The sequence below is a fragment of the Typha latifolia genome, chromosome 9 (genome assembly GCF_019914945.1).
Source record: "Typha latifolia isolate L0001 chromosome 9, TyphaL0001v2, whole genome shotgun sequence".
NCBI classification, from domain to species: Eukaryota; Viridiplantae; Streptophyta; class Magnoliopsida; order Poales; family Typhaceae; genus Typha; species Typha latifolia.
The window spans coordinates 8,406,974-8,433,674 of NC_133094.1; the positions used below are offsets into that span (position 1 = coordinate 8,406,974).

Below are 26,701 nucleotides of genomic sequence, written 5' to 3' on the forward strand. Positions count from 1 at the left end.
AGTTTGATTTTTGCATTGGTATGTCTATGTATGACTAATATGCCAATGCTCATTCTATATCTTTTAGTTTACAGGTTGGGCATGCTGGTACTCTAGATCCTATGGCAACTGGCTTATTAATTGTTTGTGTTGGGAAAGCAACCAAATTGGTCGATAGGTACACTACTGCTTTTTAATTAGCAGTAGAAGGTAGTTCTCCCTTTGTTCTTTAAAATAGTTTTATACTTTGCATGCTCTTTTGTCACTAAATGTAGTTAAGTTTTTGTAAAAATAAATCTACATAATAATGTAATGAACATTTGGATATTCACTCTGTATGGTCTTTTGAGTTTTGTATTTTTCTTTAATCTTGGTACTCCCAAACTGAACTCGTAAAATTTTCTTTCCTGCTCATACAAATCTTTGTGCAAAGCTGACTTGCAATCAGATTTATCCTGCATGTGGGCAAATCCTTGATTCTTTAAACAAGAAATGTATTGCTTCTGAATAAACTTGGCTTTCAGGCTTAGGAAGATTTTGTAGTATTGTGTAATGCTCTAAGAATAATTTGGCATGGTGTGAGGATTTTGGTATTCCACAAGTGGTGAGCGCTAGAGTAAGCACCATTGATCGAAAGCACGGGTTTCAAGCAATTTTTCTAATTTAATTTCCTGAAATTTTTTGTATTAGATGGAACTTACTCATAATTATATAATTAGGAATGTATCATACCGGGCCCAATCAAGCACAAAAATTTAATGAACAAAGTGTCATGAAAGAGAAATGAAATTTAGTAATATGTATCAAAAGAGTATCATAAACAATTAATAATCTAACATAACATCATCAAAATGTTTTTCAAAATTTAGGAGACTTGCTTCCTTTGGTTGTTTGGTTGATGAGTAATCATTGCCCATAGATATTGACTTGCTCGTGCCCACATGTGCTAACTCGTGTTCACGTGTGTCAACCTTGACCAAACTTGTGGCAAAATGGCACATTATTTGGTATGAGGAGGTCTCGCTCTGTGCCAACTGTGTCAATTGGTACGTATCACGTTGATGGCTAATCGACACTCGGCATGCCACTATCATGACAATACTTGGTATCAAAGATGGTCGTGCTAAAGCCACGTGTCTTGCCAAAACCCAGTCGGCATGGGGTACTGACACAACTCTAATATATTATTTAGGATCTTTATACATGTTTGTGGTTTAAATATACGTATTAAAGCCTATGTTAGAGTCTTTTATTCTAGGTAATATTGTAAATGATTAACCATGTTTTTGTTACTCTTGCTAATTCAAGCAAACTTGGTTGTCCTCTTATTTTTTGCTAACAAAGTTCCATTCTCCTCTATCTCTGTTTGTAATATTGTACCTCTTTTCCATCTATCTCACGCGCTTGTTAAGATGGAAAATCCTAGAAATTGTCGATTTATTTATCACAGCTGGGTAGGTATCTATTGTTTGCTACTACTAGCATTTATTTTGAGCCTTACTTAGTCTACTTGAATGAGCCAACCACTGATCAAGCTTGCTGCAAATTTTTTTTTTCGAGCTTATTCCAAGTGATGAGCTCGGCTGACCCACCGAAATATCTAACTTTGGGTGGCTACAATCATATCTATTTTGAGAATTAACACACTACAATCATACCTGATTTTTGGTTAGTATGGCATACTATTTGAGCTTGGACATCATTCAAGGCAGCCAAAGCATATAGCATAGCGGGGAGTGTTTAAAACTTCCACACTTAAATCTATGACTTTTCTTTAAGAACAGTAGAGACAACAATGACCAAACATAACTCAACTAGATGTGATTTTCCCTCTCAGTACTCCAACTATGAAATTATTAAGTGATTTAGCAAATGCAGATTGAAGGGTTCTATTGTCTTGAATAAACAATTTTTTTTACCAACATAGGAACTCAACATGCATGTTTGTACATTTAATTGTGTACCAAAACCAAAAGGAAGCCAAGAGAAGTGCATTGTTGTGTTTATTCTTTCATGGATATTAAAATTGGTTTTGTAATTAGAAGAAAATTTAACTGTGTTGGATTTGCTTTTGCAGATATCAAGGCATGCTAAAAGGTTATAGTGGTGTTTTTCGGCTAGGGGAAGCCACATCAACTTGGGATGCTGATTCACCGGTCTGTATGTCAGCTATAACTAGCATATGTTATAACAAAAATTAGGCTAAATTGCAACTAGACTCCCTAAACTATGACCCTGTATCACTTAGGGGGCTGAAGAAAAAAAAACTTAAACATTAAGCCCTGTTGAGCTATTGTAATCAGTATACACTGTTGACAGAAAAATTGATTTTAGAAAATTGTTGTTTGTACTTTGTACTTAAGTACATTTGGACTGCAGGGGGGGAGAGAGAGGCCACACACGGTAGATGTTGTTATTGGGAGAGGGAAATGTCTGTGGAAGAGCAATTTTGGTAGAAAGGAGAGGAAAATGTGAGGAAGAACATGATGGAAGTTTTGGTACAGATGAGAAAAAAGTGTGGCACATGAAATCACATACCTACTTCGAACAGACAAACATACAATATACTAACATAAGGGTTATTTTGAAGCATTTAAATAGTTTAGGGTTTGTTATTGTCAACTATTTTTTTTTTCTTTCACGGGGTTTAAGTGATACAGGGTCAGATATAATTTACACGAAGTTATTTCAAACTTTGAGCTAGTGATAATTAAGATTCATAACTGAATTGTTTTATCCAAATAGCAATAACATTAGTATCTGACGCTGTGAAGTCTTTATCTTATGGTAGCTTGCTTACTAAGACAAAAAGTGCGCACTTTAGGAAATCATGTGATTATATGGAATTAGCTTCCTCTATTTTACAAGTGAATGGTTCTTGTACAGGAAAAAAATGACTAAATATGAATCATTTTCACTACCTTGTTGATTCTGATGATTGCAATTTTTTTTTGACTAATGAATTAGCTACCTTTTGGTTTATACTGTGATTTGAATTGTTAGTCATGATAGTCTGATCTTTTTGGATTAACAGTATTTTCTTTTTCTTTACTGTGGAATGATATTTCCATGATTGACCAGGTCATCCAAAGAGAACCATGGGAACACATCAAAGATGAAGATATTAAGAAGAGAGCTGCATCTTTTTTGGGTGAGATATGGCAAGTTCCACCAATGTTTTCTGCCATTAAGGTAAGTCCTCTTTGCAATTTGCATGATAATTTCCGTGAGTAAGACAATCTAAGATTCTAAATAAGCACAGATGATGGACATACAACATTGAATAGGAAATATAATACTAGAAGTCTAGAAACTGATAACTTGTTAGATTAAACAAATGCTTGTGTTGAATTGACATGTAATGCATTACAAATTAATTCTTTAATTGCTAACAACGATTACATTCTCTCAGGTTTCAGTTCTCCAATATAGTGCGTAGATCCTCTATTACTTTTTCAATAGTTGTGTAAATGATCATATACTTTCAGATATTAGGAAAGACAATACTAGAAACCGATAATTTATTTGATTAACTAAGAGGCTGCACCAAACAGATGCTTGTGTTGAAAAGACATGATACATATTACTAATTAATTCTGATTGTCCACTATAAAGCATAGATTCACTATTACTTCTTCAGTAGAAGTTGCATAAATCATCATATAACTGTGAAGAAGTAATCCATTAATGCTTTAGAATCTAATCCATGAATGCTCACTAAAATATCAGAATAGATTATCTTAAGAACTTTATTTATTCTTAATTATATATATATATATGTTTTTCAGTATTCTACGAGTAGAATATGACAAATAGTGTAATTCCTAATGGTATATTGTGACTATTTAAAGGTTGGCGGTGAAAAGATGTATGAGAAAGCAAGGAGGGGTGAGATGATTGAGTTGTCACCGAGACGTATATCAATATACCAGTTTGATATTGAGCGCAGCCTAGAGGACAGGTTTACGTTTCCTTAGTGAGATACTTGAAAATATTCTGGTTCATTTCATTTACTGTTTGTGATATCCTATATTTTGTGAATCACATTTAATTTTTGTGAGTTAATTGCTTTAGTTTGAATTGACATCATATTCTACAACTTGTAACTTATTGATTAGTACTCTCACTATCACAAACAATTCATTAAAAATTTATCATCACTTTTGACTCTTGATTTTCAACTAAGGATGGCTTCATAATCACTTCTGTGATGTTTGAGGTATATTTTTACCGCTTTGTGGTGCAAAATATATTATTTTTGGCTTAAATTTTAGCCCCTTCTAGTTTGGATGGAAATTACATAACCTAATTTTATTTTTATTATCGGATGCCCCTTTAAAGTTTTAACTGAGCTTCAATTGCAATTGTCATTAATGGAGATAGTAAAATGATTTAAATAACCCTTTGTTTTAAATAGATATATATTTGTAAAGAAAGTTTAGAGTGGTTTAGTTGTAACACTCGAACCCTAAACACGTGCATGGCACGAGTCTACGGCACGTGCGTAGTACCTGACCATTTGGTTAGTTACTGACAATCAAATAAACCTGTAGCCAAGGATGGCCGTGCCGACCGGCACGGGGCGTGCCGGTCGGCACTTGACGTGCTAGCGGCGTACCGGCACGTGGCACGAGGGGTGCCGCACGGCACCCCTCTTAATAGCTTTGCCACAACCTCGTCGTCGAGCTCGCTGTCGCCGTCGCCGCTCGCCGACGCCGTCACCACTACCGGTTGTCGCTCACCCGAGCTCGCGTCGGGTGCCCTAGCGGCGACGACGACCGGGATTGGCGATGGCGACCGGGAGCGGCGATGGCGACCGGGAGCGGCGACGGCGAAGGCCAGCGACGATGGCGACGGCCAAGGTGGCACATTTTTCTCTCCTTTTCTTACGTCACGGCTGGCGGTCGGCACAGGCCGTGCCTATGGCACGGCCATCGTTGCCTGTAGCAACATTATGATTTCATCTACAACATCTAAACTAAGAATAACTCAAGTCTAACTGTCAACAACATACAGATAACTCTACTTGGGCCCTACACAAGGCATAACACATCATCAAGAGCTTTATACCACAACATATACATAACGGTATATATACATAATTATACAAGTACAAAGTCACTTGCTATAATATAAGACAAGGATAAAGACACATTTTGGAGGATGTCTACTAATACATCAGATAAGATAACTCATCTAGTTGATAACACTAACCACACATTACTCTTCACTAGGGAGTATTCTGCTCCTCTCGTTCACCTGATTTTTAGAAGGGAGAAAACAAAAAGAGTCATGAGCTAAAGGCTTAGTGAATAGATCTTACCCCGAATCAGTGATGTCAAATAGAGAGTAAATCATGTATTGGATAATATGAATCAGAAAGCAGCATGATGCCATGTATGAGCATGTATATATATGTATCCTCAATGACATATATATATATATATATATATATATATATATATAAACGAAGTCAATTCTCATGAATGAGCACATTATATCCTCAACTAAAAGTATATCACATGATGAAATTACCATATAACATCCCTGAATATAACAACATATTGTGTATAACAATTATGATCCAATGATACTAATCACATCAATGATGATGCATAGTGCATGTCAATCACTAGATAATTGTATATGTTAGAGGCATATATAATCTACATATCTCTCACTATCACTATCACTATCACTATCACAAGCTCAGAGCATACCCTGTCATACGCTAAGAGTATCTCTGTAGATAAATCATACCCTGCTATACGCTAAGGGTATCTCTGTAGATAAATTATACCCTGCCATACGCTAAGGGTATATCAATGTAAGTTATACCCTGTCATACGCTAAGAGTACACCATCAACTATCACCACTCTGCCATACGCTAAGAGTATGTCCAATACTAATCCGGACCAGATACCGTTCCAACTATCACATCATATCACATCACATCACATACACATGTACTTTTATGATTTTCTATACATGATAAATCATATGCATATATATCTAGTATGACAACAGATCATGCAACTCAAGAATTTAGGTGGTAAAGAAGCCAAGAGAAAAATGATACAATGCCGACTCTAACCATGTATCTAACACATGTATATTTTTGCTAGTCTATTACATGCATACTCATGATAGAGATCATCCCGACATAAAAATCATAACAGTATAATCATCTCTATATATCACCAATGTACTCATATCTCAGATCAGTCTAATCAAATGCATGACAAAATATGCTTGACTGAAATTATCTCTATATAAAGTTATATAATCATACTGGAGGCCAAAACATACATGTACAGAAGATATAATATATCCTGTTTTGATAAAGGCGTCTAGGAGATAAGATTACTTACTACCACTGCAAATATCAAACAACCACTCGTTCACGTTGCTACGAAATCAAGCCTCGATAGCTAAGTCCACAGGGTCTTGAACAGGGGGGTCGGAATCTAAAATTATTTAAATAGTATGATGTTAGCCGTTTATCTGATTAAAATCTGTTCATGTAATATATGATCATTTAGAAGGTTTTAGAATTTCTACTTATCTTTATAACTAGCTAGATTTTTAATTACAGATAAAAATATAAATAAAAATATAAATGAAAACCTAACTATAAGTATATCTTGATTAATTAGAAATTACTTTATATAATAATAAATAAATACATAAGCCTAGTATTTTATTTGTTACAAAAATAACAATATATAATAAATTAATAGAATTACTTAAAATGTATATCATAAGAATATTAGAATATAAATCTAATAATTATAATTTACAAATCTATCTATTAATCTAATATACATATAAGTAAATAAATAAATAAGTAAATATCAGTATTACCTATATTTATGTCTAATAGTTTATAACCTAATTAATCATTAATTAATTATAATTAACAATAATTATAATGATGAATATGTATTATTATTAAAATAAATAATGTCTAAATCTATTTGTATTAATTAAGACAAAAATACCTAAATAAAATAATAAATAATAAAAATTAATAAAAAAATGAGGGATCACTAGTACTAGTGTTGGGCTTGGCCTAGGACTGGCCTGCTACAGTGCTGGGCTCGTACAATGCTGGGCCGAGCCCAGCACTGTTGCAGAAAACAATAAGAGAAGAAGCAGCTGAGGAAGAAGAAGAAGAAAGGAAGAAAGGAAGAAGGAAGAAGAAGAAGAAGAAGAAGAAGAAGAAGAAGAAGAAGAAGAAGAAGAAGAGAAGAGAAGAAGGGAAGGAAGAGGAGGGAGGTGCGGACCTGGGCCGGCGGGGAGGGCACCGGTCGCTGCTGGCCAGCCAGCGGCCGGCCTCTCGTCGGCTGCTCGGCTCCGATGAGCCCAACCTCGGGCAAGAAAAAGAGAGAGAGAGAGAGAGAGAGAGAGAGAGAGAGAAGGAAAGAGGGGGAGTGAGAGGTCTTACCGGCGGCGGCTCCAGGGAAGGTGTCGGTATAGAGAGAGAGTAGAGAGAGAGAGAGAGAGAGAGATTTAAAGTTAGAGAGAGAGAGAAGGCGGTGGAGGAGGAGTAGTGGCGGCAGTCGCAGGCGCATGGCGCCCCACCATGCAAGCTGCATGACACAGTGTGGCCGGTCGCGTCGTGCCCATAATTATTTTTTTTTAACCCTACTTAGGTTATTACATTAGTGATATAAAAAAAATGTTAGGGTGGTAAAGTGATTGTTGTTCAGATTATTGGTAATGCTTTTAAGGATGAAAAGGCATGTGCAATTTGACTTTGGATGGATAACCTAACAGTTGCACCCCGACCAAAAGTTTGGGGAACCTAGCAATACTAAAATAACGGTTCAAAGGGGTAGAATGTATTTGATCTTTTTTTTTTTAGGTTAACGAAGAAACAAACTACTGAAAAAAACTTGATGGTGGATTTAGCTAAGACAATCTACTTGCCTTGAGTACTTATATCTAGGGATGGCCATGCCGAGGATAATTCGGCACCAAAAACCAATTTAGGTTGCTTCGAAATGGCTTCTAACCTTGGATTGAAAAATCAGCCAATCTCAATCCAAGGTGGGGATTATGTGGGATTGGCCAATCTTGAGTCAGAACGGGATCAACCGGTTTGGGTCAATCGGGTGAAATCCATAATGGGTCTGACCTGAATCCAACCTAGGGACATTAATCCCCATCGTTTATGGATCTGATCCGAATCCAACCTATTGTCTTTCTCCCCTCTCTCTCTCTCTCTCTCTCTCTCTCCTTATTATATCCATTGGTTCTCTAATGCAGAGACCTAGTTCTAGTGAAATCTGACGATTTCGGTTATGTGATTTTATTTTATTTCTTTCTCTTCTTTTCTCCTTTTTTTTTTACTGCAATAGATTTTTTATCTTTTCAGTTATTCCACTCTCTATTTCTCTCTTCGTTTTCTTTTTCTTCTCATTGTGGCAGATTGTTTCGTTTTTTTGTTCCTTCTACTTTATCTCTTTTTATCTTCTTTTTCTTCCCAGCATAAGCAGCAATTTTTTTTCTTTTTTTTTCTCTTTTCGATTCTTCAATTCTTCCACTCTGTCCCTTCTCGTCACTAAAAATCACTACAGAACAGATTAGAGAGAGATAGATTAATTTTCTTATCCAGATCTTGACAATGCTCAACTCTTAATCTATATCTCAATCTGAATATTGCATATATTTTATAAAAAGCTGATTAGATTGAAACTTGGAACAAATAATAATAAACTTATTTAATTGAATTATAACTCACATCTCTATCGTAAAAAAAATTGTCTATAAATGTCAAGTTCTAGTCTATTGATTCTCTTCTTTACTCAGCAAGATTTTATCATCATTAGTCATTTTTGTAGAGAATTAAAATTTTGGATTAAGAAAGTATCATGTAGAAATTAAAAGCATGCCTACAAGCAACATGCATATATCTACATAATTGTTTGTTCTATTGAGAGTTAGTCAACATCTATCATTTTCTATAACTTTTGCCTATACTTTTTTTATTGACTCATTTACAATATACACAGCATCATAAAAGCAACTCATATCAAACTTGTTGTCACTGTCTACAAGTCATAATTTCAAATACTGCGATGACAATTGTAATACTATTCCAAAATGTATTTTTAAAAGTTATGCTCTTCAAGTTCCATCTAAACTTTGATATTTAGGATTCATATTCTTAATTCTTATAGATTACTCTTTTGATGTAAACATCCGTATAATCTCATTTTTATATGCGTAATGCTCTCTAATGTTAGAAAATGAGTAGCAAACTTAGTGGTGTTGGATTTAATGATCTTTTTACTATCAGTCATCTGCCTACGCAAATTAAGAACCTAATCGTGATAATATATAAAGTTTGTCAACATCTGACTTTTATGTATAATCATATATCAATTTTAGGACTTTTGACAATATCCTTCGATACGAGATTAAGACAATGTGTAGCACATAACGTCTAATATAAATATTGTCTTTTCATCATAAGTAATTGTCTAGCAATCTTATAATTTGTCTTGTTACCAATAACCACTTAGACTATCACTTCTTTACTTATTTTTTGTACTACCACATTCATCAACTAAAAAAAATATAATTTGCACTTTTGAAATAAGCAGTAGCATCCCAAACTTTAAAAATATTATCTTCATGCTCGAGTACACTAAGAAATTAATTATATTTCTCCTATTCTGTATAATCCACCTATCATATATCACTATACAACTAAATTCATCTTAATACTTTTTAAATATCTCAATGTAAGTGTCACAATCCAAAATTGGAATCATGACCGGCCATGTACCTCAATGCACTTGAGATACACGAAGTATTTTTCTGAATCCCAAAATAATAAGAATTTAATTATGAACAGCTAACTCCAATAAATATAATCCAATAATAAAGAAATACCAATGTCATCGATAATGTGTCACCAATCAAACTAAAATAACAGATCGTTTAGAATAAAATGTCTATTACAATTGATGGGCAAAGTAGTAAATCTTAAGTGGAGGTGGGGTCCCGTCACGTGGATTAGCACCTGAAATATTAGAAGAGAGAATTTATGAGCTAACAACTATAGCTCAGCGAGTGGAATCTATTCAAAAGCCAAATAAATCCGAATCCATAACATAACTTTAAATAATTACGAGTCCAATAATATAAAATGAGAATTGTACAACAATAATAATAACAGTACAAGTAATAACAAAGTAAATCATATCTTATAACATGGTTTGTGTTAATATGCTGAATTTCTTTTAGTATTATAATAATGTCATATGTTTCAATTGAGACTTTGTCTGAGGATCCATATCAACTACAAGTCACATCGATATGTACTCAGTCTTTTCCTTATAGTTAATTTAGTTAGGATCACCAAGAGATGTCACTATGTAATAAACTCACACGGTGTTTTCCACTAATCATAGAAAAAAAATAATCACCATAGGGAGATTTTTAATCTAGCCTGAGACTGTTATCTAAGCACGCTAGAGTCACCTAAACAGATTATATGCTGATCAAGTATAGGTTTGTTCCCTAGACTGATTTCTAATCGTACCAGGGTCACTTAAACGGATCATATGCTTATCAGGAATAGGTCTGTCCCCTAGACTTTAAGGTAATCTTGAGTCACTATAGAGAGATGCACGAAGAATATCTAGCATGTGTTTGTTCTTAAAGTCCTATCACATATTACTTATGTTTTTTCACTAATATTATCGATTATATAAATGACTATATGCACTAAGTACAACAATATAGTAGGTCTTATATTTTGCACATAGAACATAATAATGTACAAAAAAAATATAATAATGTATTACACTGAATTTATACGTGATCTAATAAAAAGCATAAAATCCAAGACGAATAAATAAAATAAGTATGTAAGTAAACCCACTTACCTGTGTCTAGGTGAAACGACTGAAACCTCTAGTCCATGGGTTAAGAAAAATCATCACATTTAATAACATATTTCAATTTAACTAATATCATAATTTCTAAAATTTAAAACTAATTAAATTATTTAATGGGCTTGCTTAAGCCCAAATGGTTGGGTTGGGCTGTGACTGGCCCGCACAGCCCACCAAAACTACTAAATAGTTTGGGCTTAAGGCCCAAACCCACTAATTTAAATGAATCGGGTCGGGTCTTTTAGATCCGAGATACACCCTTTGCTTCCTTCCTCGAGGGGATCAACAACCAGAGAAAAACAAAGAGGGGGAGAAAGAGAGAGAGAGAGAGAAAGACCCACCGTTGCCAGAAGTCCATCGACGGTACCCGATGGCTCCTCACCACCACAGCCACATGCTCGAAAAGGGAGGAGGTCGGATCGATCGTTGACGGTCGGAGTCAACTTCATGGCCGACGGCAATCCTAGCCACGAGGGCTCCAAAGGAAGCATCCATAGCACGAGATTGACGACATGAAGCTTTCGGAATAGGAGCGGCAGTAGCCCAAAGCCGTTGGTCGGTGAGCTTCGCCGACTCGCAAACGCCCAAATAATTAGGTAATTCTTTTTTAGCTTATTTAATTTTTAATTAACTTTGAGGGGTGTGAGAGCACTCATAGATGAGTGGAGTTGCGATCTCCGATTGCTTCGGCGATGCTCCGGTGCGCCGATCCGAGGATGTGACTCCATCGAGAAATAGAAGAAGAAGATAAGAGAAAGGGGAAGAGGAGGGGGGGTTCGGCATGAATCCTCCTCAATTTAGGGTTAAGGTTTGTTTTTATAGGGTAAATCGTGATTTCAATTTGGATTCGGCCAAGGATTTCGCGGCCTCCTCTTCCTCGTCGCAAAACGGGTGAGAGAAGGAGAAGGGATCGCACGTGCAGTGCGATTGCATGTGAGCCCTTCCTTCTTTTTTTTTTTCTGGTTCTCACAGGTGGCATGCCTAATAACATTGAAAACAGTAAATGCCATGGAAGATACTGGATAATTGAGATTTTTAAAAAATATCTGCCCTTATGGTTGGAATTAATAATAGTACTGGTGCCTACTATGTTGATCTGTTCAGGGGAAGTATGCTTTATGCTAGTACAGTAGTAATGCTCAATATATACACCCATATAGGACTATATAGATACTTCTCTTTTGCCATGTAGTTTGTTAAGTGCAATAATTATAGGTTATTGGTAAGGGGGCATACAATAAGGAATTCCTTGAGATTGATCAATGTGTTAGTGTAATATGGAATGTTGCTCATTATGATTGATAACTGTAATTGAAAAGAAGCTACTTGAGTCGTATACCATTCTAAACCTTGTAGTGATATTATAAATTTTCTAGTGATTGTTTTTGTTATTACCTAAACTTCATCCAAAGCTTTTATTAAGCTTTTCTGAAGTATGAACCTATTGAAATCAGTGAAGACTAGACTATGAGCAATATTAGTTATCGGAACATTTAAACTGATATCTTGGTTTCTTCAAGCTTACATTCTTGTCTTTGATTCCACCTCCCCATTAAATGCTAGATCAATAAATTTATTTTAGTTTTACTGTTAGAGTAAGTTCCAGTTTGACCCTTTGGAACAACTTCATAACTTCAAATTAGTAACTTGTATATCTTGAGCTCCAGAATATCTAAATGTTTATGTAGTTTAAGTAGCTGAAAATATTATGAATTTACAAATGTTGCAATCAGTAAATATGTGTGGGCCAGAGCCCAGAAGCAAGAGAATGTGAGAGCAAAACTTCCGTCGCCTATGGTAAGGCAGTCAGCAGAGAGAAGAATTAGGGAAAGAGAATGCAACAGTGCAAAAAGACGTGACCTATTATGAGATAGTGACTTGCTTAAAACTAATTAAGTTTGGCTAAAAAGAACATGTTACATGGGAAGTAAAAAAGAACATGTTATATGAGAAACATCTGTAACATTCTTACTATCACTTTGCCAAGTGCAAAAAGCATAAAACATCTTATTGTTTTGTATTTTATTAAGTTTCATGAAACTGCATTTTTTTTTTGTTAATGTGTACCTTTTAAATATTGAAAATTATGTTAGTTCTTTTGATGAGTAACAGTTTTCTTTTCCCTACCATCTGCTCTTATATGCTTTTGAATTGCTCAGTTGCATGCTATTATAAATTGTAAAGGTACTTTGTTTTCTATTATCTCACTATGTTATTTATCACATCTCTCCCATGTTTGTCAAAAAACTGTCTTTCTGGCTTCTTCATTGATGAATAGCTGGTAGAACATTCTGTTAGCTTTGCATTTTTATCCTAGAAGAATTGCAACTCTCTCTAATGTCCTTGCACCACTGAATTCATGACTTAATAAAGAAAAGTAATACTTACATGAAGCCATGATATCTCATAAAAAGTCTTCACGGTTTGCAATTTATAGAAGGGTAATGCTCACTTGGGGTATGATTGCAATATTCTGATGAAATGGTTTAAGTTTTTATTTGTGTACAAGCTAACATGTTTTCCTCTGCTTGACTGTTATGTCATTTGAATATCTTGCAGACAGAATTTAATTTTCCGAGTCACTTGCTCGAAAGGAACATATATTCGTTCTCTGTGTGCAGATTTTGGAAAAGCTCTTGGAAGGTATGCATTCTTAATTTGTGAGACTTTGAGTTAATCCTTCAATTTCCACTGGCACATCCCTTTACAAAACAACGAGTGTCAACTGAGAAGAAGGGAAGGTATGTAAAGTTTCTTCTGTTAAATCAATGGTAATTCTTTGTGAGTCGGATAGATTAGATATTTTTGGTCCAGATTAAAATAGGTAAATATTTTTTGGTTGCATGTATGACAACTATGACAGTAGACTATGCTACTGCTGCAGTATCTAGCTGAAAATGGACAAGTAACTCAGATGCCTTAGAACGGGAGGTTGTAGTATGTCTTCTGTTAAATCTGTGCTAAAATCTACATGAGTTGGAAATATTAGATATCATGACCTAGATTAAAATAGGTAAAATAAATTCTTGGTTGCATATGCCAATATGACAACTGCTGCAGTATATAACTGTACTTGTCATCTGCCTGACGAGCCTTTCCATGGATGATTTAGCACTCTTTATGACTACATCACCATATTTGGTGGTTTGCTGTTGCCAATATAGTTAACAGTGGAGTGCAGTACAAGGTCTCCTTTGGGATGACAGATTGTTATGCTTTTAATATACTTAGTTAGGATCTTTTCTTATTGCATTAGTTGTTTATTTTTATTAAAATAACATTTCTGTAAGTCAGCGTTCGAACACAGGTGGGGTCACGCTCGAACGCCCTTGCGAACGCCTGCATCAGGTTCACAAATACAGAGAACGCATAATGCGCTTTTGAACGCGGTCGAGCGCGTTCGAACGCTTGCACTGCGTTCGCACATACAGAGAACGTCTTTTGTGCGTTCGAACGCGATCGGCGGGAATTCTCTAGAATTAGGGTTACTTATTGTTTTACGACTTGTTGGCTAGCCTCTATAAATATGTGGATGGCAGCCAAATTCATTATGGAATTGGATTATTGATTTTTTGCCTCCTATCTTTTCTCTAGACTCTCTCTCTCCCTCTTCACCATTTTTCCATCTCTGCCGTTAGCAAGGTTTCTCTTAACTTCTAATCTCCCTCGACTGTTGAGGCACCCCTTTTCTTTGGGATTTCGACCACTTCGTTCCCTTCGTTTATCTCCTTTAATCACATTCACCATCCACCTTCATCTCTATAGCCATCCATAACTCTAACATTCACTCCACCCATCACCACTACCATCACCCACGTTATTTCGTATTTTCATCCCAGTTGCATTTTGAATCTACGAAAGGTGTAAATACGAAAGTTGTAGATCAGGAAGTTGCGAATTTAATCCACTTGGTTTCGTAATTTTCTGACTACCGGAGAATATTTTCCCACGATTACGCAGACTGATTTGAATCGTTGCGTAAACTATCTTTGGTACGAGAACCCACCAATTTAGTATTAGAACTTATCAATTTGGTATCAGAGCTTATCAGCTTCTTCAATCATGTAGCTAATACTCGTTACTCTTTTGTTAGGACAAAGGAGGTTTCCTTTATCATTCATTTACTTCATATATCTGATGTCTTTTTGTTTGTGTACACATTGTTTCTAGCATCTAGATTTTCCCCTGTTTCTTACTGGTGTTTCTGTACAGTTTTTGCTTGTTCTTCTTACAGTAAAGTTTCTTGAATATACAAAGTTATCTACCATTTCTTCTCCACATATATGTATCAACCAAGTGTGATGCAGTTTAGTTGGTTCTTATCACAAATTCAATGTCCTTTATATTTTCCTTTTAGTAAGTGATATGTTGATCTGATCTACTGACATCTAGTAAAGTGTAAGAAGCCACCAAAAATGTTAGACTAATTTTAGTTATTTATGTATGCTTGCAGTTGTGCTCATTTGACTGCCTTGCGGAGAGACTCAATTGGTAAGCTGTGATATTACATAGTTTTCATAATATTAACTAATCATGATTTCTTTTTCTGTATAACTAATGCAACTTTTGCATAACAAGCATTGGAATTCATATTGCATATATCTGCAGTTATTCCATCTGTATTTCACTAATTACATAAAGTAGAAAATATCATATGAGTCAACATTAGATATATGATGTATGCTTATGCACGTGAACAAACAATAGATATGCTGTATACTCACAAGCAACAAAATTGACCTTGAAATACTTAGTGATAACTACTAATGCACCTGAAAGGTGTAAGAGATACCAACTCACAACCATTGTGGTAAATTAGTAGTGTTTGTGCATTACTGTTAACCCTATATACTTCCTCGGGAAAAAAAATCCCTATATGGGTATCAACTTGTTATTAAATCTTAGTAGGTGATCATTATGATGATTTTGTTACTATATATATTTATCTTGTCGACTATACAGGCTCGTCAAATAGTGCCTTTTGAGCTTTCTTCAAGTTTTTGCCTGAATTATTCATCAGAATCCCAAATGTTATGCACCTGTTCACTACTTTCTTCTCAACTAACTTGATTCCAGAAAAGAAGGCCGCTAGGTCAAAGCCGTAGCGTGTGCCCTGTAGTTTTGAAGCAGAGCAAAACAACTTTAGCTAGAAGGCTTATTTCCTTCTTCCCAGCTTCCCAGTAGTAACGTTTGACTTGCATGTGTTAAGCATGTCTAGTGATCCTTCTGAGTGAGCCATTCCTCCAGTCCACTCAACAAGCTTCCTACCCAATTGCAACCACTAAATCTAGTGTTGCTTTTCATACTATGCAAGCTGACCATGCCTTGGAAGAATACATAGGTCATCTCATTGCGTTATTAGTATAACTTTGATACAGGGAAAAGATGATTAATGCCATAGCCATCAGGTTAAGTTTTCATTTTGAGTTTTAGACTGCATCAGATATGGATACTGGCTATTATGATTCTTGGAATTAGAAAATCAATAGTTATTAGTGTTTGCTTGGTCTGTAGTCTTTTGACTATTGTTAAGTAGTATTTTTCTTTGATGTTGTGCCACTGGATATTAGCTATACAAGAAGAGGAAATAAAGCAATCATTACAATGGAATGAGGTATAGCTTATCTAAAAAAAGCATGCAATTCAGAATAACCAAAATATTTGTGGAATTAATGAGAATATACTATGTAGAATTTTTTTTCAAGTAGCCAATTGGCTTAGCCAACTTAATTTAGAATAGATGTTCGTTGTTGTCCTTAATGAATAGAATTAGATGCTATATTCTATCATTAGAATTATTAGTGTGATTTTCTTTTGAAGATTGTCTGAAGACTTAGATTCAAGTTGGAACCAAGGGTTAATTCAATCTTTACAGATGCGGTATACTGCCGCAAAATAAAAAAGGTTGTGAGCAATAGTGTTGTTACACCTGTTCGTGAAAGAAACTCGTAAGGAGGGTAGCACAGAAATTTAATGCTTACATTCTTGGACCAATGCGTAAATAACCTAGTCAACTTCATCACAACAATCATTTACAACCATGAAGTCCCATCAATGGTTGTCGTTGGCTAACTTCTTCACTTCTTAAATCATCAACAAGAATGCCTGAGCTTCACCAACCAAAGCATGCTGGCATTGTTTTAACACCGTACCGCACCTCTCCCAAGGCAAATGTCAAAAGGATATTTAGCAATTATTAATCCTGCTCTATCCACATAACCTCCTAGCCAAGAGCCATCCACCCAACCCACAAAGTCACCAATACTGATGTTGACATCACTAAAAAAGAGCCTATGCATAGAATGCAAGGGTGGCGGTAACTGAGAATTAGGCTGGGACTAAGGGAGCTAAGAGAACCCATTCACATGGTTCACCACCTCAACCAATGCAGCAAGCAACCCATTGAAGATGCCTTCGTTCTGGCTTCTCCAAATGTACTACATAACAACATTAAAGCAATATCGTAGAGCTTCCTCGTTGATGAGCTGAGAAGTTATGGAGGTAGGGGTGAAAATGGATCGGATACGGACCAGATAGTGCTCAACTCACATTCGGATCTATATTTTTTATTTCGGATACGGATACGGATACGGATACTGTTACGACCCGAAATCCGAATCATGATCGGCCATGCATCTCAATACACTTGAGATACACGAAATCTTACTAATACTTCCTAAGTGTACAATGACAATAAATAAACGAAGAGGATCTGCTTTATTAAATTTAAACTAATTGCAATGAACATAAAACAATGCCATTGTTTGTCTCTAAGCGAAATACAATTAACAATTAATCTAAAACATAAAACAAAAAGAGCGAAAAGGTAAATGGGTAAGTCCTAAGTGGAGGTAGGGTCCCAATGTATCTCGCTCAGTCGCCACGCTGACCATTACCTGAGATAATTAAAGAAAGAGAAAAAGAAATCCATAAGCCAACAACTATAGCTCAGTGAGTGGAATCCACTAAACCCAAGTTCAACAATATAAATAACAATTTTCTAACAAGCATGCTCTTAAAATAATAACAATGATAATAATAGAGAGTTATAACTTGTAGCCTTGCTCAGTTTCAACATATTAACATCTTTTTAATATTTATAATATCATTTGTCTCAATGATTTTATATCCTGTGGATCCACATCAACTAGAAGTCACCTTAAGATGACACTCGGGATTTTTTTTCATAGCTGATCCGGTTAGAGTCATCAGATGGTGTCCTCTAACCGTTGAGAGAGGTTAGAGTCTTAGAAAATTTTTCATTTATCTTGGGACTGTTTCCTAACCCCACTAGAGTCACCTAAGAAAGTCACCGTAGTGATCTGATATAGGACTTTCTTTTGGACTTCCAGATAAACTAGAGTCACCATGGAAAGTCGCAAGCAATCTATGTTGGGACTATTCTCTAAGTCATACCAGTACTAGTTTTATTTTTCTTTTCACTATAATTTATAATTTGCACAAGGTATGGTGATGCACTAAGTATAATGATTAAATGCACACAGAAAAATGTAACAATTAAATTTGCACGTAAGAATGAAATAAATAAATTTGCACACAACAATTTATATGGTCTGACAAAGGTACGAAGTATAATAAAAATAAATATGTGAGTAATGTCACGACCTGAAATCAGAATCATGACCGGCCATGCACCTCAATATGCTTGAGATACACGAAGCCTTACTAATACTTTCTAAGTGTACAATGGTAAGAATAAATAAACGAAGAACTACTTTATTAAATTTAAACTAATTGCAATGAATATAAAATAATGTTATTATTTGAGTCTCCAAATGAAATAAAATTAACAATTATTCTAAAGCATAAATCCAAAATAACAGAAAGGTAAATAGGTAGGTCCTAAGTGGAGGTGGGGTCCGGATGCATCTCGCTCAGTCGCCATACTGACTATTACCTAAGATAATAATAAAAAAAAAAGACATCCATGAGCCAACAACTATAACTCAGTGAGTCGAATCTACTCGAAAACCAAATGAATTCTAAAATTTTCTAGTGTTAAATAAAACATAAGTTCAATAATATACATAATAATTTGCAATAGACATGCTCTTAAATAATGACAATGATAATAATAGAGAGTCATAACCTGTAGCATTGCACAGTTTCAACATATTAACATCTTTTCAATGTTTATACTGTCATTTGTCTCAATGGGTCTATACCCTGTGGATCCATATCAACTAGAAGTCACCTCGAGATGACGCTCGGGACTTTTCCTCATAACTGATCCAGTTATGATCATCAAGTGGTGTCACTATATGATCAACACACCCTGTCTTTTTCACTAACCGTTGAGAGATGTTAGTCACCTAGAAAATTTCTCATTCATCCTTAGACTGTTTCTTAACCTCACCAGAGTCACCTAAGAAAGTCATCACAATGATCTGATATAAGGCTTTCCCTTGGACTTCCAGATAGACTTGAGTCACCACGGAAAGCCACAAGCGATCTATATTAAGACTGTTCTCCAAGTCGTACAAATACTAATTTTTTTTCACCAAAATTTATAATTTGCACAAGGTATGGCGATGCACTGAGTGTAATGATTAAATGCATAGCAATTTACATGGTCTGACAAAGATATGAACTATAATAAAAATAAATATGTGAGTGAACTCACTCACCTGAGTCTAGGCAAGACAACTAAATCTCAAATCTCTAGCTCATGTGCTAAAAATCACCACCTTTAATAATAAATAACAATAACATTTTTAAGTTAAATAATATTAATTTTTTTTATAATTTAACTTAAAAATTAATAATTTGGGCCAAAACAAGCCCAATTGGTTGGGCTGGGTTGCAATTGGCCCGCAGCCCACCCAACCAAATACTTAAATGGATTGGGCCCAAGGCCTAATCCAATTAAGTTAATAAAACTAGGTCGGGTCCCTTGGATTCAGATCCAACCCGACCCGAATCCGAAACTTAAAGGGCCCGAGTTAGCCTTCTCCAATTCGAAGGGGAACCGAAAGGCGAGAGAGAGAGAGAGAGAGAGAGAGAGAGAGAGAGAGAGAGAGAGATCAGCGGTCACCGCCGGCGATGGTTCAGCGACCACCTCAAGTTCCCCGACGTTCTCATGACACCGTCGTCCACACGAGGTGGAGAAGCCACACACGGCAATCGACTCCATGGCTGACAGTGGTTGGAGCCATGAGGGCTCCACAGGTGAACACCCACGGCACGAGGCCAACGGCAAGAGGCTTCCAGTGATGGAGCGGTAGTGACCCGAAGCCGCCGGCTGGCGTGACTCGCCGACGAAGCCGAAATCTCACGAATTAGGTATTTCTATTTTAACCTATTAAACTGAAATTAAAATTGAGGGGTGGGAGAGGGCTTACCAAGGAGTCACGTGATGGTTTTCGATGGCTCCGGCGGCACTCCGGCAGGCTGATTCCACGACGTGACTCCGACGGTGGGAAAGGAGAACAAAGAAGAAGAAGAAGAAAAGGAAAAAAGAGGTCGGTGGGTTAAGGAGAGAGAAAGAGAATTAGGGTTTAATTTATAGATTAAAAATTTAAATCTAATTTGATTCGGATTCGGCAAGATCTCCGCTGCGCCTCGTCGCGTGCCAGAGAGGAAGAAGAGAGGGGGTTGCACGTGCACCCTCTTCTCTCAAATTTTTTCTTTTTTTGGTTCTCACAAGTAAACCCCACTCACCCTGAGTCTAGGTAAGACAACTGAAATCTCTAATCTCTAACTCACGTGCTAAAAATCACTACATTTAATAATAAATAACAATAAAAATTTTAAATTAAATAATATAAAGATTTTCTATAATTTAACTCAAAAAAATCAATTTGGGCCAAAACAAGCCCAATCGGTTGGGCTAGGCTGCAGTTGGCTCGTAGTCAACCTAACTATACCCTTAAATGGATTGGGTCAAAGGCCCAATCTAATTAAGTTAATGGAACCTGGTCAGGTCCCTTGGATTCGGATCCAACCCAACCCGAATCCACATTTAAGGGAAGAGTCTACCTTCTTCAACCTGAAAGGGGATTGATGAGGGCGAGAAAGAAAAAGAGGAGAGAGACGCTGACGGCCATTGTCGGCGACCGTCTATCAGCTGCGCTCTAAGCTCCCTGACACCCTCACGACGCCGCCGTCCTCATGAGGTGGAGGAGAAACCACAGAAGATGACCGATTCAATGGCCGACAGCGACCGGAGCCATGAGGGCTCCAAAGGTGAACGTCCATGACACGAGGCCAATGACAGAAGGCTTTCAGTGGTGGAGCGGTAGTGACCAAAGCTGCCGGCCGGCGTGATTCGTCGACGAAGCCAAAATCTCACAAATTAGGTATCTCTATTTTAATCTATTAAACTAAAACTAAACTTAAGGGATGGGAGAGGCCTTACCGAGGAGGAGTGTGACAGTCCCTTATTACTCCGGCGATGCTCCGGCGGTCCGAACCCACGTCGTGACTCTGGCGGCAAGAAAGAAGAAAACGAAGGAGAAGAAGAAGATGAAGAAGGAAAGGAGGCTGGGTAAAGAAGAGAGAGAGAGAGTTAGGGTTTAATTTATAGGGTAAAAATCCAAATCTAAATTAGATCTGGATTCGGCGAGATCTCTGAGGCTGCCTCTTCGCGTGCCGAAGAGGGAGAGGGGAGGGCGTTGCACATGCAGCGCATGTGCACCCTCTTCTTTCCATTTTATTTTCAATTCTTATAGATACGGATATTAGACGGATTGCAAAATTTAAAATTATATCCTAGCTAAACGAATACGAATAATTTTTGGATAGAAGATTGAATCTTAAATGGATATTGGTTGAATTTTAAACGAATTATAATTTTTTCTTTAGACATAATTAACACAAAAATATTAAGAGTTTCACAAAAAATAAATTCTTTTTATGTCAAATACATATAAAATTAGAAAAATTAATCTTACAAATTAACACATCATTAGTAATAATATCAATATTCACTATTTAAATATACAAACTAAAACTGGTAAATCATTAAAAAAAACATACGGGTAAATAGATATCTGATATTCTTATCCGAATCCTAATAACCCGTATTCGAATCTGTATCCGAATTTTTTTCAAAAATTCTATCCATATCCGAATCCGTATCCTAATCGAATAGAAATTTTTTATCCGAATTTGATCTAAATCTGGTCGGATAGCGGGTCGGGTCGGAGTTAGTCTAACCCATTTTCATCCTTATTTGGAGGAGATCCAACAATCAAGGCTGATAGAGGATGTCACGAGCTTTAACCCTACACTACACTAGAACTAGATTGCCCTTGAGAAGGTGTTCCACTATTTTGGGTGTGTTAGAGAGGGCACAAGGGATCAATTGCAAGTAGCCGATGGTGTGCGGGTTACTTTGTTATTACACGGGATCGGGTGCTTGAAAGAACAATACGTATCGACTATATCGGTCTTTTGTTTCGAACAATTTAGAGCGGGGATGAACTAAATTGGTCGTATCGGCCGATCCATATTATACGGATCGAGATCGGCCAATACTTGAATCCATAGACATAACTTTAAATAAATTTAAGTGTAGTGATATAAAATAACAATTTCACTAAGCATGCTTATAACAATAGTAATAAGAATAACATAAGTAACAATAATGTAAGTTATATCTCATAACATGCTTAGTATCAATATACTGAATTTTCTCAATTTTAATAATGTCATGTCTCAATTAGGTTAATGCCCTATAGATCTACATTAACTAGAAATCACATTGAGATGACGTTTGAGTCTTTTTTCTTATAGGTGATTCAGTTAGGGTCAATAGGAAGTGTCACTATGTAATAAGTGCACTATGTCTCTTTCCTTAAGGGTCACTAAGAGGTGTTACTATGTGATAAACTTATCTTGTCTCTTTTACTAACCATTGGGAGAGATTAGAGTCCTATAGGAAGTCTTTTGATCTAACCTTGCTAGAGTCACATAAGAAAGCCTTTCTCTTCTGGACTTTCAAGTAGACTTGAGTCACCATGGAGTTGCAAACGATCTATGTCGGGATTTTTTCTATGTCATACTAGATATCAATTATATTTTTCACTACAATTCATGGCTAATAAATTTGCTATTTGCACGAAGTATAACAATTCACTAAGTCATATTTTGTGCACAAAACATGATATTTAATTTGCACGTAAAAGTATCATATTTAATTTGCACGCAGAAAAATATGTGACCAAATAAAAACCTGAGTCTAGGTGAATTAATTGAAATCCGTAGTCCTTGTGCAAAGGATATTTATCACCTTTAATATTAAATAAATAACATATTTTAATTTAACTAATTAACATGATTTCTGAAATAAAAATCTAATTTAATTATTGAAAGGGCCAAATTTAGCCCACGGACTTGGCTTGGGCTGTAGCTGGCTTGCAATCCACTCAAACCAACTAATGGGATGGTTTTAGGCTTAAAATCCATTAACTTGCAGGTTGGGCTATGATTAGCCCGTAGCCAAAAAACCCAAAAGAAAAATGGTTTGGGCTTAAGGCCCAAACCCACTAATCTCATGCATTAATTTTAGGACCCGCAGCCCTCAAATTATTTATTTGATACCCGTGGATAAATTATTAATTCGGGTTGAGTCCTTTGGATCTGAAATCCTTAACTCGAACTTGAAAATAAAATGGGTTGGCTCGGGTTAAGCCTGAACCTGATCTTGCCTTCTTCCTTGAGGGGACCGGCGATCACCGTCGTCAGAGATCCAACGACTGCAACGGAAAGCTTGTCGCCACCGCCATGACCTTGTGACCTCATGGAGTGGAGGAAGGTTGTCGAGGGTGGCCGCCGATGATGAATCTCCTCTCTCCTTGGCTGGTGGCTATGGAGGTTGCTTTCACAGTGTTATGAGCCATGAGAGCTTCCACTATAGGCACCCTTGGCATGAGGCCAATGGTGACTCAAAGCTGTAGGATGGCATATTTCATCGGTGAAGCTACGAATACCAAAATTAGTGGGGTGAGAGAGGATTGACTGGTGAGTCGCATAGTGATATCCAATTGCTCCGGCGATGCTCCAACGACACAACTCCAATGGGGAAGGAAGAAAGAAGATGAGAACGAGAAAAGAGGTGGTTTCCGCATGGGGAGAAAAGTAATTTAAAGTTAGGGTTTTTATTATTTTAGGAAGAGTTTCAGATTGAAGCAGCGATTCCGACATGTCGTCCAAACTCTCGCAGCCACGTCCTCTTGCACAATGGGCGGGAGGAGAAGGGGCTGCATGTGCAGTGCATGTGAGTCAGTTTTTTTTCGATTATTACATAGCATGAGGGAAAAGGGAAACTAAAGATTACTAGGTTAATGAGTTAGCTGGTTTGGGTTGGGTTGAGTGTGTTGGGTGGAGAAATGATTGGGTTAGACAAGACATGTAGGGAAGCAATTGGAATAGGAGGTAAATTTTGGTGGATTTGGGGGAAAACGGCATTTCAAAATTTGGATGAGCTTGGATAGTTTTGGTAAGGTAGGATTTTAATGAGAATATTAAGAAAAAAAAAAGATTGTTGAGATATTTAGGAAAAAAGATACTCCAAACTTTGAATTTAGGAAATGTGGAAATTCAAAATTTTGAGATAGAGGGAAAAGATAAGAAGTTTGACATTTGAAATTTCAATTTTTTTTCAAATAGATGTCTCGTGTTATCTCAAGTTTTTTTCTTATTTTAATACAAATGTCCTCTGTTCTCATTTTTTTTAACTACCTATGGCAAATAAGAAGATTGTTTTGTCATTGTAGTGCTGGACTAGTGGATGATGTACAAACATTTCACTTTTGGCGACCATCGAGTTTTTGTGGTTTCACAGTGTTGATGGGTTCTTCTTATTCTTTGACGACAACAATCTCCTCGTGCGATTCATAACTTGTTGTACTTGACAGAACTCAAGAGGTGGATAGTTCATATACTAGTATCTTTGGTTGATACCAAAATTTGATGCAGAACGACATAGGTGAAGTAGAAGAAAAGAACAAACTAATGAAATCTACTAATAGGATGTTGGAATCCACCAATGAAAAAGAAGTAGATGATCTCAAAGTCTTAAAATATTCATTAATCTCAAATAAAAAGATAACAAGGCTTTATATTGGCCTACCTTTAAAGACAAATAAACTAAAATACTTATAACAGAAAAAGATTAAAATACCCTCAATATCAAAGTCTCTCCCTCAGGACCCGCTGCCTAGCCAAAATATCACTTGGTGAGCTGCTCTCTTGCGTTTATGTGAGTATACATGTCTGAAAGTAGTGTTCGCACCACAGATATTCTACTTCTCAGAGTTCTTGAAGCATTTTAATACTCTTGGAGATGACATTGCATGGCGTAGGCGGTTAGGAAATCTCATTCTCACAATAGCAGAATTGTTGACGCTTGTCATTTTAGTATTCCATATACCTGAACGCTTGTCATTTTAGTATTCCATATACCTGATTCATATAGAGAAGTATTCCTTTTTTATGACTTTTTTAAGAGTCCAAACAGTTCTTGGGAAGTATCTATGTCTCTTAGGGGCATTTGGTTAAGAGTGTAGTACTAGTGTTATTTTGTACATCTAAATCTATGATTTTGTAGAAAATGGATTGTGGAAAGGATGTGGAGATTTGGATGTTAATAGGCAAGAAAATGGAGGGAGGGCATACTCTCAATGGTTTAATTATCATGCATTAATAGTTCAATATAGATTTTTTTTGTAGTATTTAATGCAATATTACAGCTGATCCTACTGATTAAATTCTCCAAACACATCGTATCAAATATTAGGATTCGTCATTCAGCATCAATGATTCAGTCTAACCCAACACCAGTGTATCATTTCTACATGCATCAGCTCCTACTTGCCTCGTCGCATCCACACAATTCATCCCATTGAGTTTTGAGACAACCAAACATGGTCCTGAATCATCTCCTTAGCTATTGATTTTCATTATGATAAAACTATGTAATTTACCAATAACATTCTTGATTCTAGCATCTGCTCAATGAAATCTTGGTATTGAGCTTTATATATGCTATGTTTGTTAGACTTTATCGAGCTTTATTTGCCTCATGTGCCATGCCCTCTGACAGGTGAATTCTTGGTTAATGATGCATGGAATTTTGAGGAACTCCAAGAGGAAATCACAAAGGGATACATGTGACAATTGTAGAAATTACATCCTTCTGGAAGTTTATGGCAGTAACCGACTGAGGCTGGTAATATTCCTAATGTTACAGCTCATTCATGTTTATGACTTCTCTTCCAATATCGGATAACTTTCCTTTCCCATTGCCACTAGGTATTGCAGCTGCTGAGGAATTGTCAGCCATTTGAAAGTGTTCTATATACCTTAGGTGGCAACCTAATGGAATTACTAAACTTTATTCTCCCATATATATTCATTCGTACTTCTAGAAGAGAAGTTAAATCAGACACCTTGCAGATAAATTAAGAGGACAAGTTATAGATGGCAGGGTATCCAGATTCATTAAGATTTAGATATTTATTTACGTTAGGGAATGTACAGGGAAACAAAGATGTGGTCAAAACAAATCTTTAATAGGAGAATGCAAATCATTCAGAGTTTCTGTTCTATCTTTTCATCTGTTACTACTTTTTTCTTATTTAAGAGATCTCATTTGTTAAGATATCTTGTTATTGTCTCATTACAGAAGTGTACATCGCCAAATTTTCACAATCACAATATATTATTTGTATCAACTGCTATATTTCCCAACATTTTCTTGATTTAACAAACCTCGTGAAGAAAAAAGATACGTTAACAGTGCGATAACTTGACAAATGCCTAATAAGACTCAACGTCGACTTAGATA

The 26,701-nt window shown here is 36.2% G+C and overlaps 1 protein-coding gene across 2 annotated transcripts in view; it reads left to right on the plus strand.

The window, feature by feature from the left end:
- Positions 1-26,460, plus strand: part of LOC140794932 (uncharacterized) — a 28,991-nt gene extending 2,531 nt beyond the window's left edge. The window contains exons 3-10 of one of the 2 annotated variants that reach the window (XM_073147217.1): positions 75-157; positions 2,057-2,135; positions 3,061-3,171; positions 3,831-3,940; positions 13,450-13,533; positions 15,344-15,381; positions 25,958-26,083; positions 26,167-26,460. In XM_073147217.1, coding sequence (XP_073003318.1) covers positions 75-157; positions 2,057-2,135; positions 3,061-3,171; positions 3,831-3,940; positions 13,450-13,533; positions 15,344-15,381; positions 25,958-26,028 — 576 coding nt within the window. In that variant the 3' untranslated portion in view covers positions 26,029-26,083; positions 26,167-26,460. Of the gene's footprint in view, positions 1-74; positions 158-2,056; positions 2,136-3,060; positions 3,172-3,830; positions 3,941-13,449; positions 13,632-15,343; positions 15,382-25,957; positions 26,084-26,166 lie in introns of both variants that reach the window. The other variant, XM_073147218.1, reaches the window with a different exon arrangement.
- Positions 26,461-26,701: the final 241 nt, after the last annotated feature.